Source organism: Mizuhopecten yessoensis, unplaced genomic scaffold (genome assembly GCF_002113885.1).
Source record: "Mizuhopecten yessoensis strain PY_sf001 unplaced genomic scaffold, ASM211388v2 scaffold357, whole genome shotgun sequence".
Lineage (NCBI taxonomy): Eukaryota > Metazoa > Mollusca > Bivalvia > Pectinida > Pectinidae > Mizuhopecten > Mizuhopecten yessoensis.
The window spans coordinates 407,552-426,485 of NW_018403506.1; the positions used below are offsets into that span (position 1 = coordinate 407,552).

Sequence of the window (18,934 nt, forward strand, 5' to 3'; positions counted from 1 at the left end):
ACCGTTTAGATTGATCTATAGACGATCTTGTTGTTGTATTTTTCAGACTGCTGAAATGATCAGAAGTAGGATTACGGGCTGCAGACGGCGGAACCAAACGCTAGGTACCACCGGAAGTCAGCATAACTATGGGCGCAATGAGCTTGTGCTTCATTAATGGAGAAAATTTTCAGTGAAACGAAAGCTATTACAAGTTGTGCGTGCTATTTCGTTTGTGATCAATGGAAATATATATAACAGTTTATGGAAATAGATATTTAGAATAAGGACTGGAAGTTAAGGTAGGATATCACACGGGCAGGATTAGGTAAGTAATGGAATTCTGGCTACATTGAACGTATCTCGTTAACCATAGTTCCAAACGATTATTCTGGCCATTTGAGTTTTATTCTAACGCTTGTATACCACGATTAATGGACGATTTATATAAAACAAGAATGTTTTACAATCAGCTAGGGAATTTGCCGTGGAAATGTGGGACCAGATCGAAAACTTGGCTTTACTTTGCATTTATTCTTTTCAAATGTCAATGACACAAGATGGATAGACCAGAAACGGCATCGGCGTGGGATGTGTTATGGGTGCTGCCCTAGTCATCAATGTCATTTCCTAATTTATTTAAAAATTTGGCACAAAAATTTTGTTTAATTCACGGTTATTATCCAACGGCAATAAGAATTCCAATCAATATCAATTCTACAAAATGTCATATTGTTAAAACCAATGGAAGTTGGAGTTGAAAGAAAATTCCGTTTACCTGACGTGACAAATTTGCAACGCGTATTGTGCATAGATTAGAGTGGATTAATGGATGAAATCTTTGTCCATAACAGTGGTCTGTTGGCGAGTTTGTACAGTCATTAAACGATGAACAACAGTGTTGGCAATGGAACAGATTATGATCATGTGTCTTCGCCTCCTATATCTGATTATCTACAGACCTTCTTCATTCTGCTTTACGGCATTATTGTGATAATCGCTATTGGCGGGAACACGATCGTGTGCTACCTAATTTACGCATACAAACGAATGCATACGATTCCGAATTATTTCATTGTCAATTTAGCCATAAGTGACATTATAATGGCGATCTTTTGCATTCCTTTCACATTTGTGGCCAATCTGATGTTAAACTACTGGCCGTTTGGTGAAGTCATGTGTCCGATAGTGACCTACCTACAGGTAGTGGCCGTATTTCTAAGTGCCTTCACGTTAGTAGCGATGAGTCTTGACCGTTATATTGTTATTGTGCATCCATTTAAAAAACGGATTACGGCACGAAAGACCGGTTTTGTGTTACTTGGGATATGGACGTTGTCACTAACGATACCCCTCCCAACACTCCTCCAGTCAAAACTTGTGTACTATTCCAACACCAGCGGCGTGTGTCTCGAACCCTGGGAGGACTTTACGGCCAAATACGCTTACAGCCTCATCATCATGATTCTGCATTACTTTGGACCCTTGGTGGTCCTTGTGTTCTGTTATAGTAAGATTGGATATAATATATGGATGAAAAACATCCAAGGAGATGAAAGGAATAAACGAAGACTACAGTTAGCATCGGCGAAACAAAGGGTGAGTACCATTCAAACATGACCTCGCAAAAGATATATCCCAATGAAAAAAATGTAATATATGCTATGGTTTAGTTAATTGATACTCGAAATGGTTACGTTCTCTGCAACCCTGTAGTACTATGTGTGTCATGGCAAAATCGGAGGCACGAGGTTAGTGATTTGATTGGTTTCAGGTCAAAGAAGTGACCAATTGCTTGGCTTATACGTGTCATTTGTGGACAGCAGAGGAGCGACACATGATTTCCAAAGCCGATCAATTGTACCGTTACGCTTCCGCATGATTCTTTTGATTTTCATCAACGATCAAACTAGTCTAACTATTTCATCCACAAGGTGGCGCGCACAGAGCTTTTGATTTCGTCACGACATATTCCAGGGGTGTAGAGAACGCAAATGAGCGTTACCCTTAGACTTCATAATAAAATGGACCTAACCTGAAAGGGTTTTTTTTGTTTTTGTTTTTTTTAAATATTTTTAATATAATATATTGGACATTTCCAGGTATAAACCCGGTCATCATTATTACATATTACTTTTAACTACGTCAATTTGTCTACTTTTACCAATTTATGACTTCAACTGGTTGAAGATTATGTCATGTGTGTTGTGGCATATAATACAAGGGAACAAAGTGAATATTGAAAAAGAGTTAGCAGATTTGAATGTTGATATAGTTTCTGGGAGTAGTATATTCCAATCATTGATTGTCCAGGGTAGGGGGTTGGAGACATATTCTTTCCTAAAAGACGTTCTACAGGAGGTAGTGTGGAAAGAATTTTGATGAGACGGTGCCTTGATTTTCTAGTGGTGAGGACCAAATGTGTGGAATTTATGTCAAGTTTGCTATATGGTATATTTTATAGAGCATGTTCAGTCTCGCATCCTTTCCACGATCTGCAAAACTGTGTCATTTAAGATGCTCAAACATGTTACCAACGCTTCAGGTGTAACGATGTCTGTTCAAAAACAAACCTGACAGACCTCTCTGTCCTATCTTTGTCAGATGTGTGTGTCCCCAACTAAACTTGCTTATTCTAGTTGACAGCAAACTGAAGGGACTTGTATGCCTTTTTCTTTGATGTGAGAAGATGTTACTTTTAGATTGTATCTAAGAAAGCCCAATGTCGTGTTAACTTTCCTTGCAAGTCTAGCAAGGTATAAACCGATGACACGATTTGATTACAAAAAAATAATGAATTGCAATTCACCACCGTACAGTTATGTATGAGGAATAATAAGTGCATACGGCTGTTAAAGGTCATTGAAGTGAAGTAGCAATTCCAAATAAGCATCGAATTTCCAACCCTCTGTCATCTCTTGAAATGTTATACATTGTGTTAGACTCAAACAATTAAGTAAATACCGACCTCCTTTACCACTTTCTTAACACAACTTAAGGATCCCTGTCCCACAGCACTGTGGATTTTGGTAAATACAGTGACCTCCCCTTAATTTCGTTTTGAATTTAACAGCGGCACAGTTTGGCAAGGACACTTCCGTTAATTCGATCGCTCAGTCCGTTAGAGTGACAATAGAGCTATCGGAAATGACCATCTTGGTCTAGCCCCCCGCTCAATTAATCTCAGAACGCTTTTTAACGGTTCAACCGTTTATTTACAGTTTCTGGCAGTGGTACGGGGTTCCTTAAAATGTATTTTACCTACCCTACTACTTCGAGTAATTTTCCTATACTTAACCCATCATCCATTCATTGCATCTAACGCTATGCTACATGGATAATTACATGGTATATTGATTCAGAAAAGCAAATGGTTGCAGAGCTCGTTAACCTGGAAACAAATAATTCATTAGACTGACTACAAATAAATAAATATCTGATGCAATAAAATACCCATTTAAATCAATCAAGCTCACCGAGAATGGCGCCAACTAGTCCCTGGGGAGTAAACAGCTATGACCTTGATGACGATAGGATTTATATGGTGATGGGAATGCGGTATAATTATATCTTAGGCATGTTGAGTTATTAATCCGAGTCGTTGTAAATGGCTAACAAGGTTCTGCTACAAAAAATAAATCTGCCATCACAGGTAACAATGATGGGAGTTTTCTGCTGTTTTGGAATAAAAAAAATACCTGCGGTGTCAGATTGCATGGCTACAGTATATGAAGATGCGACTAACGTGGGACCATATAGTGTACCTTAATTTCAGTGCGTCTATTAGAACCTAACATTTCCTCTGTGATTAATGGTACCTAAAATCCAGTGCGTCAATTGGCACCTTACATTTCCGCTGTGATTAATGGTACCTTAAATTCAGTGCGCCTTTTGGCACCTAAAAATTCCGCTGTGATTAATGGTACCTTAAATTCAGTGCGCCTATATTGGCACCTAACATTTCCGCTGTGGTTAATGGTACCTTAAACTCGGTGGGCCTATTGGCATCTAACATTTCCTCTGTGACTGTTTGTACCGTACCCTTCGGAGCGTCTATTGGCACCTGAGATATCCGGTGTTACTTTTGGTACCTTACATCCTCGGTTTCTCTGATGACGTTTCTTACTTCCAACGTCGCAGTTGATATCTACTGTTACCGGTGTCTGTGAGCTGTTAACACTTTCGGGTCTCTTCCTATCTGGTACCCGATCGCTATCGTTTGACCCAGTAGGACCTTATAACGTTGGTGTTATTACTCCATCGAATGACAAAAACCCTTTAGGATCAGGGTAAAATGTTAATCCGTATCTCTTTGATCGGTAGTAAACTATCAGGCTGTTCTCTAAGGAACACGGTCAATTGTATGTAGTAAACTATCAGGCCGTTCACTTAGGAACATGGTAAATTGTCTGTAGTAAACTATCAGGCTGTACTCTAAGGAACATGGTCAATTGTCTGTAGAAATATATCAGGCCGTTCTGTTAGGAACATGGTAAATTATCTGTAGTGAACTTTCAGGGCGTTCTCTTAGGTACATGGTAAATTGTCTTAGTAAATTATCAGACTGTTCTGTCTTTGGAACATGTTACATTATCTGTAGTAAAATATCAGGATGTTCACTTATGAACATGGTAAATTGTCTGTAGTAAACTATCAGGCCGTTCTCCTAGGAACATGGTAAATTATCTGTAGTAAACTATCAGGCCGTTTTATAAGGAACATTGTTAATTGTTTGAAGTGAACTACCAGGCCGTTCTCTTAGGAGCATGATAAATTGTCTGTAAATTATCATGCCGTGTTATTAGGAACATGGTATATCGTCTGTAGTAAACTATCATGCCGTTCACTTAGGAACATGGTAAATTGTCTGTAGTGTCACATCGCATGACAGCAGTATATGGAAAACCAGGCAATTCTCTTCGGAATATGGTATGAAAATACTCTGTAGACTATCATGTCGTTCTCTTAGGAACATGGTAAATTGTCTGTAGTATACTATCAGTCTGTTTTCTTAGGAAGATGGTAAATTGTCTGTAGTAAACCATCAGGCATTTCTCTTAGGAAGATGGTAAATTGTCTGGAGTGAACTATCAGGCTGTTATCTTAGGAACATAGTAAATTGTCTGTAGTAAACTATTAGGCCAATCACTTTGAAACACGGCCGTTCTCTTAGGATCATGGTAAATTACGAATACGTTTTTCTTTTGGTCATCCAATGTTGGTGGTCCTAGCTATTTCAGCGATCACGGGAAAGTATGAAAAAGTATCCGTTGGCATCTTGGTAAAGTATGTTTATGTTAGTTTTAGGATGATGCAAAGTGTTCTGACTTGGTCCTTCTTTGATGGTTGTGAGGTTTGCGTGTTTTTATTTTGTTTGTGTGTTCCTCTTGGGAACAAGGTAAATTATGAATAGTATTTCTTGCGATCAGGGTAAAGTATGAATAGGTTTTATGTTTCCCTTTTGATCTTGGCAAATTATGCAGGTTTTTTTACCATGACAAAGGATTATTTGATATTTTTTTGGATCAAAGCAAAATGTAATAAATATATATTTCTAGTTCGTGTATTTGTTTGACTGCTTTCGATAAAATATAAATGTTGACGTCGGAACAATTAGCCGAATACAGGGAATGATTTAAAGGCGGTACTCATGTAGTAGTTTTTTTCTTTATTCACGTGTGTACGTCAGATAAAAAAAAAATTAGCTCACGTTACTTCAAACATAAAACGACAATTTAACAATAATAGAGACAAGGTAGTTAATAAGAAAATGATTGGAACAGCGAGGAGGAAGTACACATTTTGATAACGGTAAGTTTATTATATAATGGAGGTATCTTACGAGAGTAAATGTTATCGACTGCGTAGAGATGTTATGGATGTAATAACGCGATAATGAAGGCGGACAAAATTCAATATCTGCGCTAGCTAATGCCAATTCTTAAATGAAACAATAATGATTAAAAAGGGACCACCACTGCAGCATTAATGCCAGTATAAATCAATATCGCAAGTTAGTTGGAACTAGTTGCACAGACGCAAGAGTTGTGACTTTATGGCAAGTCATCTATTATTAAACACCCAGGGAAAAGTTCCGTATAGCTAATTCAAAACAAATACTCATCATCACCTGCAAATATACCTTTCCTATATTTCCTATAAACGGATCTTTTTAAGTATAAGTATATTATTTCGCGTAGGTGAGGATTAACGTTCTGTCGGCAACACCCTGTATTTTTGCACTGCATATTATTTTCCTTTGTGTTATAATTCGCATCCATCTGTTTTTAAATGTAACAAAACAAAAGATCGCTGAGATAGATAAAAATGGAAACACGATGCCAGTATAAAGTACATGAATATATATGTGATTTTCACGTGTTGCTGTCGTAAGATATATTTATGCCATCAGCCAATCTGATTTGTAAAATCGACCACACTTGCCAGAAAGATAATTTCATCAGAACTGTTGAATCGCTCCGATATGATATCTTGTGGTGAAGAAAAAACGTGAAAGTATTTCCCCTACTCCGTGAACTAAATCTGCTGTGTTTATCTTGAGAAATAAATATCATTTCTTGCTATATATAAAAACTACAGGAGATGTAAACTAAGATCCGGTAAGTCAATCTAATCCGTGTACCGGGAACGGTGTATATTTTCCGGCTTGATGATTAAAATGCGGCATGCACTAATGCTTAACGCATACCTATACAGTGAGTTAACGTGCGGAGCGCCGTACAGGGATACAGTCCCACGTGCATTTACTTCCTTAGACTCATCAGTCGCGGGAATACCTCATTTAATATACTTTATAATTATCTGCATTATTGCCATTTTTATGCTACACCGGTTGGAAATATCGGGAATATTTTCCACAATTAATGATATTCATTTTATGGAAGGGACTTAACTGGATCAAAAGAGAATATCCATTTATTATAGCCCCAGAAACATCTATCCGGAAAGGTATTTCTTTCACATTACACAGGGAATTTTAAATCTTATACATTCAGAAATTCTTAAGTAAAATTAAAATCAGGTTGTTTTTGTTCAGTACAGTGGCCAGAACAGAGCATAAGCCGTTATTTCTATAGGAAGAGCAGGTATCAGATGATCATAGCGCTCAAGTTTAATTAAATAAAACACACAGAAGTTTATCAAATTTACTAGTTCTTGAAGAAATATATGTTCTAGTGCAATATTTTCATTTAGATGTTTCCACTTTAATTTATGAACCGAATAAAAAAGATGAAAAATTGTCGTACGCCAATGCAGGTATGTTAAACACTGCCACAACATCTGACACCCTGAGGTGACACGTGTCAACAACACTTGCCACATAAGGTCACACGTGTCAACAATTCATGATAACGAAAGGTCACATATGTCAACAATACCTGGGAAAGTAAGGTCACACGTGTCAACAATACTTGGTAACGTTAGGTCACACGCGTCAACCATACCTGGTAACGTAAGATCACACGTGCTACCAATACCTGGTAACGTAAGGCCACACGTGCCACCAATACCTGGTAACGTCAGGTCACACGTGCCTCCAATACCTGGTAACGAAAGGTCACGCGTGTCGACAACACCTTGCAACATAAGGTTATACGTACCAACAACATCTGGCAACATAATGTCGCACGTGTCAACAAATCTTAGCAACATTAGGTCACACGTGCAAACAATACCTGATAACGTAAGGTCACACGTGCCAACATGCATTGCAGCATAAGGTCACATGTGTCAACATTCCTGACAACAAAAGGTCACACGTGTCAACAAATGACATACGACATAATATCATTATAGTCAATGTCATTACAGAAAGGAAGCAAAGGGCGACATTTCATTGCAATTAAGTGCCAAAATTGCACGGAATGTTGTTTGTGCTGTATATGAACGTTATGTATTTCAAGCCAGACATATCATACATTCCTAAAAGCAAGTCATCTCGGAATATTGGCAAAACTGATCATTCATGTATAGAACTAGCTAAATATAAGTATCAATAAAATAACTCTTATTTTTTAAATACCATTAAATATGTGTATCATGATATATATGAGTCAAATTTAAACGATAAAAGAATATCTCAGATGTTTGAGATGCACGCGTATTTTTCAAATCTTAAGTACACGTAGCCTCTATGGTTACCTGTCTAATTCAAACAGAACCTCCATAGTTACCTTTCTTATTCAAACAGAACCTCCATATTTACCTGTCTAATTAAATCAGAACCTCCATAGTTATCTGTCTAATTCAAACAGAGCCTCCATAGTTATCTTTCTAATTCAAACAGAACCTCCATAGTTACATGTCTAATTCAAACAGAACCTCCATATTCACCTGTCTAATTCAAACAGAATCTCCATAGATACCTATCTAATTCAAACAGAACCTCCATAGTTACCTGGTTAATTCAAACAGAATCTCCATAGATACCTGTCTAATTCAAACAGAACCTCCATAGTTACCTGTCTAATTCAAACAGAATCTCCATAGTTACCTGTTTAATTCAAACATAACCTCCATAGTTACCTGTCTAATTCAAACAGGATCTCCATAGTTATCTGTCTAATTCAAACATAACCTCCATAGTTACCTTTCTTATTCAAACAGAACCTCCATAGTTACCTGTCTAATTCAAACAGAATCTCCATAGTTACCTGGTTAATTCAAACAGTATCTCCATAGTTACCTGTCTAATTCAAACAGAATCTCCATAGTTACCTGGTTAATTCAAACAGAATCTCCATAGTTACCTGGTTAATTCAAACAGGTCACATGTGTCAACATTCCTGACAACAAAAGGTCACACGTGTCAACAAATGACATACGGCATAATATCATTATAGTCAATGTCATTACAGAAAGGAAGCAAAGGGCGACATTTCATTGCAATTAAGTGCCAAAATTGCACGGAATGTTGTTTGTGCTGTATATGAACGTTATGTATTTCAAGCCAGACATATCATACATTCCTAAAAGCAAGTCATCTCGGAATATTGGCAAAACTGATCATTCATGTATAGAACTAGCTAAATATAAGTATCAATAAAACTATTTTTTAAATACCATTAAATATGTGTATCATGATATATATGAGTCAAATTTAAACGATAAAAGAATATCTCAGATGTTTGAGATGCACGCGTATTTTTCAAATCTTAAGTACACGTAGCCTCTATGGTTACCTGTCTAATTCAAACAGAACCTCCATAGTTACCTGTCTAATTTACATAGAACCTCCATAGTTACCTGTCAAATTCAAACAGAACCTCCATAGTTAGCTGTCTAATTCAAACAGAATCTCCATAATTACCTGTCTAATTCAAACAGAATCTCCATAGTTACCTGGTTAATTCAAACAGAATCTCCATAGTTACCTGGTTAATTCAAACAGAATCTCCATAGTTACCTGTCTAATTCAAAAAGAACTTCCATAGTTACTTGTCTAATTCAAACAGAATCTCCATAGTTACCTGATTTATTCAAACAGAATCTCCATAGTTACCTGGTTAATTCAAACAGAACTTCCATAGTTACCTGTCTAATTTACATAGAACCTCCATAGTTACCTGTAAAATTCAAACAGAACCTCCAAAATTACCTGTCTAAATCAAACAGAATCTCCATAGTTATCTGGTTAATTCAAACAGAATCTCCATAGTTACCTGGTTAATTCAAACAGAATCTCCATAGTTAGCTGGTTAATTCGAACAGAATCTCCATAGTTAGCTGGTTAATTCGAACAGAATCTCCATAGTTACCTGGTTAATTCGAACAGAATCTCCATAGTTAACTGGTTAATTCAAACAGAATCTCCATAGATACCTGTCTAATTCAAGCAGAACTTCCATAGTTACTTGTCTTATTCAAACAGAATCTCCATAGTTACCTGGTTAATTCAAACAGAATGTCCATAGTTACTTGTCTTATTTACATAGAATCTCCTTAGTTACCTGTCTGATTCTAACAGAACCTCCATAGTTACCTGTCTGATTTACATAGAACCTCCATAGTTACCTGTCTGATTCAAACAGAATCTCCATAGTTACCTGGTAAATTCAAACAGAATATCCATAGTTACCTGTCTAATTCAAACAGAACCTCCATAGTTACCTGGTTAATTCAAACAGAATCGCCATAGTTACCTGGTTAATTCAAACATAATCTCCATAGTTATCTTTCTAATTCAAACAGAACTTCCATAGTTACTTGTCTTATTCAAACAGAACCTCCATAGTTACCTGGCTAATTCAAACAGAAACTCCATAGTTACCTGTCTGATTCAAACAGAACCTCCATAGTTACCTGTCTGATTTAAACAGAACCTCCATAGTTACCTGGTTAATTCAAACAGAACCTCCATAGTTACTTGTCTGATTCGAACAGAATCTCCATAGTTATCTTTCTAATTCAAACAGAACTTCCATAGTTACTTGTCTTATTCAAACAGAACCTCCATAGTTACCTGTCTGATTCGAATAGAACCTCCATAGTTACCTGTCTAATTCAAACAGAACCTCCATAGTTACTTGTCTGATTCGAACAGAATCTCCATAGTTACCTTTCTGATTGAAACAGAACTTCCATAGTTACCTGTATGATTCACAGAGAACCTCCATAAGTACCTGTCTGATTCACACAAATCTCCATAGTTACCTGTATGATTCACATAGAGCCCCCATAGTTACCTGTCTGATTCACACAAATCTCCATAGATACCTGTCTGATTCACATAGAGCATCCATAGTTACCTGTCTTACTCATACAGAAGTCCCATAGTTACCTGCTGATTTACACATAACTCCCATAGTTACCTGTCTCGTTCAAACAGAACTCCTATAGTTACCTGTCTGATTTACACAGAACTCCCATAGTTACCTATCTGATTTACATATCTTCCATAGTTATTTCTCTGGTTCGTTGCTGAGCCTCCATACTTAACTAGAGTTATGTTGATAGAAGCCAATATTACGTATTTTATAGGCCTGTGCACCGCAAATCGGGGTTGTAACGAAATGTCGGCATTCAATCGTAATACGACCCCTACAATCCAGCTGTTGATGTAATGTAAAGGTAATTTAGCTAGTGACGGTTAAGTCGATAAAATAAATAAGGGGGAAACGCGTCTGATTAAGGCTAACTAGCGCCACTTGCCGAGTAAAACTATTTATTAATCCATTCAGACAAGATACACATTGAAAGATCGTATTATATCTGGCCTATTTAAGACCCCAATTTATCATATAAACAAGTAATAATAAAACCATGCACCTGTAAAAAAAAAGCTAAACTTTTATTTTGAGGTTCCATGAGGGAGGGAAAATGTTACCTTGTAGAGGTGTAGTACATATCTACCTATAACTACTAACATACTAGTTTAACCTGGATAACGGACAAGAAATCCTTGTAAATTTCACATTTGGTCCATACAGTGACAAATATCACTTTCGATATTTGTTCAATTGTGAAAGTCGAGTTATCACATGATTGTCCGTGTTATGGGTTTTTGATTTTGCATTCGTGATCCCGGACCAAGTCATATTCGCACGGCACGCGCCATATCCCTTTTACTTCCGGTTCAACAATTTTCAGAAAAAATCCACCTAAAACTGGTAGTGCATATCCGTCTCTATTTGCTATTCTGTTAACTGGGGTTTTTTTTGTTTGAGGTAGAATGTAGAATATACTTAAGCTCATGGAATTTTTGTTGTTTTGTTTTGTTTGTTATTGCCAATTTTCTGTAATTTTCAATATTCTTGTTTTAATTACATCAAACAGACAGTGCCCACATACTTTCATCTGTAGACATTGCCAAATATTTTGATGTTATAGAGCAGTATATGATCAGAAGGTTATCATATAACCATTTCTAAATTTTTCTCAGCTTTCGTGCCTCCTGGGAGTCTCGGGCAAATACGGAATAGGATATAGAAATGATTATATCTAACTGGTCATATTGTCATCAATTGAAATCGATCGTCTCTTGACCTATCAGCCGGTATATACATTTATAATCATTTGGGGTGGTTGTTTTACCGAAAATTGATCTAAACCCCTAAAACGTGACAAATGAATCTGAACATCTCAATTTAGGTCAAAATATGGTTGTAACAAGTTCTCATGTCCCTGTGATTGCAGTTTGTGTTGAGGAGTATATAGAGGGAAAGCACACGTACTGGGTAAGATTTCAGACACTCAAGCCTGTAGTCAAGGGTAAAATCTGCCATAAATGTCGATTTGTTTAATAATAACAAATAATATACAGCATTTGAGTTAGCGCCCTATCTAGCTAACATAAGCCACTCTAAAGCGATTTACAGTACATAGATCTAGGATTAATACAATTAGGATATACATGATGTACCACGTTTGAGGAATTCGCAGGAGCTACCTTATCAAGCGCTTACTACTAGTCCTATGCCACCTGGCCAATATCTCCCTATGTGTGTACATTGTATGCCTGCGTGTGCTGGAGATTCCATCGGCATCTGCTACATCACAGATACCGCAACAGCCACCATTTTATACTCCATCTGGGTTGTTGGAGTTGTGTGGGCAGGAGGAAAACACTTTCTCTGAATTGACGTTTTGCATATGTCAAGCCATAAAACCTGTTTGATAATTATGTTTTTTGTTCTTTTTTAATCTGAAACAAAAAGTGGCACAGTAGAAATAAATATTGTTAGAAATATGTTATAATAATAACTATTCGACTAGAAGACATATCATGTCAATTAATCTTGATTATTAGGATTTGGTCGCATACTTAATATAAACTAAGTCACTTTATAACAATATATAATAATATACAACATTTATACAGCGCCCTATATAATTTGCAAAATTAATCAAATGTCCTTTGAGTAAGTAATTAAAATAATTTCAGAAATATTTTTTCTGTTGATAATGATTTTTTTGGTAAATTACAATTAGCTGTATAGCAGACCAGAACATACTTTTGTGTAGTGGCATGTGTTCATTTTGTTCATCTTACAAGCATCCTCAAATTCGAGGCGTTACGCTCACTTGCATTCTCTATAAATCCCTGGACTATGTCACGACGAAATAGAAAGCTCTGTACGTGCCATAATGTGTATGTTTTACTAAGAATAGTTTGATCATTGATACATAATCAAAATAATCGCGCGGCAGCGTAATGGTAAGACTGACCGGCTTTGATGCCAATGTTTCGATCCTCTGTATTCTTCAAGAGCAGGTAAAATCAGCCTAGCGATTTTGTCAGGTGGGGTTTTTTTCCACTTGAAACTAACTAAATAGCTATAGCTTACCGCGTAACTTCGATTTTATCATGACATAATCTAGGGGTGCTTGGAACCTAAGTCACTTAGAAAGCATAACTACTTTGAATACAAGCCGTACGTATATTTCCGAAATCTTTGTTCAGTTCAAGCGCAGAGAGATGTACTTTAACTAAATCTAATTGGAAATAAACTCAGTTCACATCGGTTACATTACAAAAACAGAAACAGATTATCTTGTTTCGTGACATTAAACCCTAACGAGTTGGGTTTTTATTCCTAAAGGACGTGGAATTCAAGTGCAGTATTGACAGGTGACGGCAGATCTGCGTCACAAATGACGCATTGAAACCTCTATAAAACAGAGATTAAAACATTATCAAGACACCGTTCTTTTCGCTGTCATCAAAGTCACAACTCGGCAACAGAGAGAGAAAATCATCATAATTGTGGCACAGAAAGGCAAATAAAATGTTTCTGTCGACCCATCCTTATTCCCCGAGGCGTTAAGAAAGGGTCTGTTTTAATGCCAATGACGTCAAACTAATAGTTTAGTTTATTAGTACAAAAATACAAAAGTGATTAATAATGTATTTGTTCACATTTGTATTTGTATTCAGACCTGTTCCTTGTAATCTTGTACATCTGAGCTTACAAGGTCCCAGTCTTGTTGACAAACATCAGAAACGTCATCAATTTTAACAAGAAGACCTGTCACTCAGCAACGTAAACAAATTAATTTTCAAATCCGGTCTCAGAACGGCTATGTGCGTGCTTCTGTGTTACGCGTCATTTAAATTAACGAATTCAAGAAGTGTCAGTACACGTTATATCAAGAAAAACTATGTAATAAGTGTCCGACATGTTGATTAAATGTTTTTTCTGAATGAACGAATGGCGTTTACTGCAAACAACCTGATTGAGAATGAAGCGTGTCTGTGGACATTAAGGCTATCTGGTCCACTGTAGGCAAGACACCAAGGGATTCCACACTAGTTTTTGTCTCGCCGCCACAAAGTAGCGGAAGCGAGACTAAGATGTTGCTTTTACGGCGACGGCCTCAACATTAAGTTTGTGCGTTTACGTTAGTTTCACTGAAAGTTTAAGTTTTTTAAACATATTTTATTGACATATGATATAACAATAGGATTAGTCAGTAAGTTTTTCCAACTTATAGATGACTTCTCCGTATAACATACATAACATATTTACAATTGAAGTCACGTGATAGCATGAAATATAATATACATTAAGAAACAAACAAATTGATGAAACATATCACAGTGAAATCGAGGATTAGGGCGTGGGAAGGGGGGTTGGGGGTGGGGGATGAGTGGACGAGAGTCGGAGAGAGAAAGGGGGATGAGGGTATAAATAGAGAAACAGAGAATTACTCAGAAAATTTTGTACTGATTTGGCAAGTTTATTGTTATCATCTGAAGAAACACTAGCGTCACAATTACAGAGAAAGTTTACATCAATAACACCATCATACCATGCTAGATCTGTATATAATATTCTACGTAAGTTCTGATATAGGGGACAAAAAAAAAAAAAAAAAATAATAATAAGAATCTTCACAGGGATGCCCACATCGACACTCTGCCAAATCTATTAGGTCGGCTACAAAAAGATCATATACTATTTAAGTGGGCTTGCTGTGTCTTAGACGACAGTGAAGAATATTTAATTTCCTAGATCCATTATTAACAAATCTCTTACTAGAATTACTGTTTTTACATTTGACTTGAACAAATTTAATGAGGGTGAATTTCTGATATCGTTATTCAGGTTGTTCCAAAGATTCGTTGCAGAGGGAAAGAAATACCTTTTTTGATGAGGTTGTTCTCTCAGCAGGTTAGCTCCTCGTAAATTTCATGGGATTGTATTTCCAACATAATCTGGCAACAAGTCAATAAGGAAATTTGGTGCCATATTACTAACAATAGAATAAAATTGAGAAAATGTTCGAGCATCTCTTCTTGAAGTATTAGTGCTAGGCCAACCACACGTGAACCATAGATGCCTCTTAGGTAGTACATCTCAACCCATGCATCAAATACTGGATGCGGGCTACCTTTCATGGTCCATTGACTTTGTCAGCATCTCCATCAACATTATTTGTTTGCTTGTAAGTTAGTTTCATTTTAAAAATTAATTTATTTCACCGATTTGTGCATTGATGGTCAAAGTGGGGCACCGGCGAGACATATGAGTCTGAATGGCTTGTACATACATACAGTAACCTTCCCGTAAGCTCGTTTTTGATAATGACTGTATCTCTGCTGGGTCAGAATACTTACGTTAACCAAATTACTGAATTGATAGAGCAACAGTATAGTTATCTGAAATCCAAGACTCGAATCCAGGTCTAGCCCTTGTGTATTTTAACACGGAAAAAAACCTGTTGTTGTTTATTTTTTCATTTGTCTCATCTTCATTTTTTCCATAAAAATTATTGCAAGGTCTGGCTTTTTCAGAAATACTTTTAACAAATTTATAGCCAAGCCGGAAGAAAAACTTTAATGCAGAGTTACAGTTTCGGTAAGCGGTTCGGGGATCCTTAATTATAGGTGTGTTTAGTTTTGTTCATTGTCTTCGCATTACCTAGGGTGATGTAAAGACGGTCGCTTGATGAACACCATCGTGAAGAATAAAAGAGAGAAAGTGGGAAGGAGAGAATAGAAAAACAAGTAGAGAGTAGGAAGGGCTATATCATGATACGACAAACCTGTCAGCTAACGCAATATACCATAATGATCAATCTCGAATAACGAGATCTCGCGTTCACTCCCGTGAAATGAACATGCTTGTTTTATTGTCGCGGGTTCGTACTGGGGTATGATTACGGCAGATTTAATCCAATAACGTGTTGGCGTTTTTGACAAGTATTGGACGTTCGGCCGTACTATAAGAATTGATGATGCAGTGTTTTTCGTTGATGTTACGGTCATGTACCGGTCATGTACCGGTCATGTACATGCATGAGAAGCGACCGACCAAACAACTGTCTCTTAAGAGTGAAGAGGGCATTGTTGCCTTGTCTGTGCGGGGTCTTACAATACAATTTGCGTTCGAATACATATTTTAAGAATGATTGTGTACTTACGAATGTACGTGTACATACATTTAAGAATTTCCGTTTTCATTTCTTACTGAAATTTTATATACATGTACAACTAACTTTTTGGCATAGCATGCGGGTATGTGATTTTCTTTTGCAGAGCCGATTAAGATCGAAATGCGATTTTTGTTTCGGGAAACCCCCATGTTATATGATGCGCTAGGTGGCGCCACGATTGGGTTTGTCTTATTTCATTGGTTAGTCGATCGGTTAACATAAAAAGCGGATTTGAGATTTATTTAAAAGCGAAGCGGATTTTGGTCTTGAAAAGGGTTTGAAAATGATAGGCTTATCCTTTATTTACACACATGGAACTATGTCAATTATGCGAGATTGATTCTAGTAACATACACCAATCATTCATATGTAATAGAAGTATCAGAACAGGTCATTTGTAAGTACCGAAACGTGTGTGTACTGGTTTAAAAGAAAAAGTAGTCCAACGCTCCAGTCAATTGCGTCGTATGAATCTAAAGATTCCCTAGTATTGTTTTAGTTGTGAGATGCGTAAAGCAGGCATCAATTTATTAAATGTTCTTAAGTTGAAAACGACATGTCTCAATATTGCTATGTCTTATAATAACATTCACAGGTAATGTCTTATTGCCGTATAATGTTTCTTGTGTAGAGAATCTGTTATTGGAATTCTATGATAATATATCATACATACAAAACTGTTTTCAACTTTATCATCACCAACATCAGATCTGGAACTCTGCTGTTGATCTGTTTTAAAGATATTTCTTGGGTCACAAATACAAATACTGAAGATGTACCCTAAACTTGTTTCGGTAGAAATGTTTGTTTACCTATAAGAATCAAATAAACAAATCCTTATTTACATTTAGTTAAAACATAGTCCATATATGAAATCATTCAAAAGGATTGGAAAATAAGTTAACGGACCGGAAGTCCAATTATGTCCAAATGTGATATAATGTGTTAAACATTACCCCTCCGCTAAACAGGAACTACTTTGCATCTAAAGAATCTCGTTACCGACAGGAAGTGAGCAGGTGTTTCTGTATAACATCACTGATTTTTAACGGTGTTGCATGAAAGTGCATGCAAACAGTGACAATCCTTAAAAAAATGTGTATTGTGTTGACCAAGTCAGATGAAAACGTGTATTGATTTTGTTACTATTTCTGATGCAAAAAAAATAATGACCAATGAGAAAAAAATCCGAATTTCTTAATAAAAATCACTCTTCGTTGAAGTCATGCATAGAAGTAAAAGCTGATGAATTGTTATTATTTTCGCATTTTATTTGCTCAAAAAAAAAAGCAAACAAAAATTGCACTGCAAACGGTTTTTAGTATTTTACGTTCAATTTCACACTCTAGAGCAACTTATTTTTGTCAATTCTGCGGTTTGAAACAAATATCAAAAGGTTTATGATATTGATAATTTCTAAACTGAAGCCTATTGGAAGAATAAGCAAGTCATCAACGATGTTTTAATATGTCGGCTGTAAATATCGATTTGTTAAATGAAAATAAAAGTTTGTTTATTTGATCAGTTTTACAATGTCCTATACGTTACATATGTCATGCCTACTATATTTTCTCCTCCGTTCCTCATCCTTACATAAATAATTTCCTATCTGTTCATCAGTGACAACATAATGCTAACCGCTGTTTACGATCTCGTCGAATGCTAACACACGCTAAATGCAAGTGCGAATCGCTACACTTCACTAGTAGTACAATTTGAGAACTACGCTACAGGCAAAATGAAATACATTTTTCTTCTTCTATTGATAACGGCGATGGCCAGGTAATAGATACTATTAACAATAAACTATTTGCCATTCGACCCACTTAGGGATCCAAAAGCCCCATCAGAGAAGACCGTCGAGAGAAGGTCGTCCTCTCATGCGTGCCTTCTTCGGCGAGAGGATCAGTCCTTTTGCCATCCATGTGACCAATAATTTTGTTTTATCCATGCAACGCTTTAACATATTATGTATCGTATATTAAAATGACAGAAAAGTGCAGTTTTACAATATCAACTTTAATTTTGTATGCACTTTTTTGCTATTTTGGAACTATTCGAACAAAACCCATTTTGAGAGATATTTGAAAATTCACATTATGTAGGCCGTTTTTTGCGAGGGTTGAAGAAGTATTGTGGCAAATGTCACATCTACTTCCCTTGTGTCCATTTTACGTTTGAATAAATATATTTTATCGAATAGAACATGAAAAATATTCTTGCAAATAGGAATCAAATTAGACCAATTCAACATTTTCAAAACGTTCATATGTTGGTATTTTCTTGCCACAAACAAATTGAGTGGTGGCAGAATTTTGCGTCATCCGGTTCCATTTTGAATAACAACTATTACACAACTTCATGAATGTCGGTTTGGTTTTATTTTGTTTGACATCCTATCTACAGCTTAGCTCATTTACGGACTTGCCTCCTTATGTGTTGTGTATGTGTGCGTGTGTGTATGTGTGCCGAAGACATGGTATGTTGGTGAATTGGCCTCCTTGTGAAAGCGCAGATCTGATGCCGTTTTTATAGTGATATCTCTCTGAAATACCAT

At 36.5% G+C, this 18,934-nt stretch overlaps 1 protein-coding gene across 1 annotated transcript in view; it reads left to right on the plus strand.

Moving 5' to 3' along the window:
* Positions 1–294: 294 nt before the first annotated feature.
* Positions 295–18,934, plus strand: part of LOC110446570 (RYamide receptor-like) — a 62,339-nt gene continuing 43,699 nt past the window's right edge. The window contains exon 1 of the mRNA XM_021491780.1: positions 295–1,578. Coding sequence (XP_021347455.1) covers positions 868–1,578 — 711 coding nt within the window. The 5' untranslated portion in view covers positions 295–867. The remainder of the gene's footprint in view (positions 1,579–18,934) is intronic.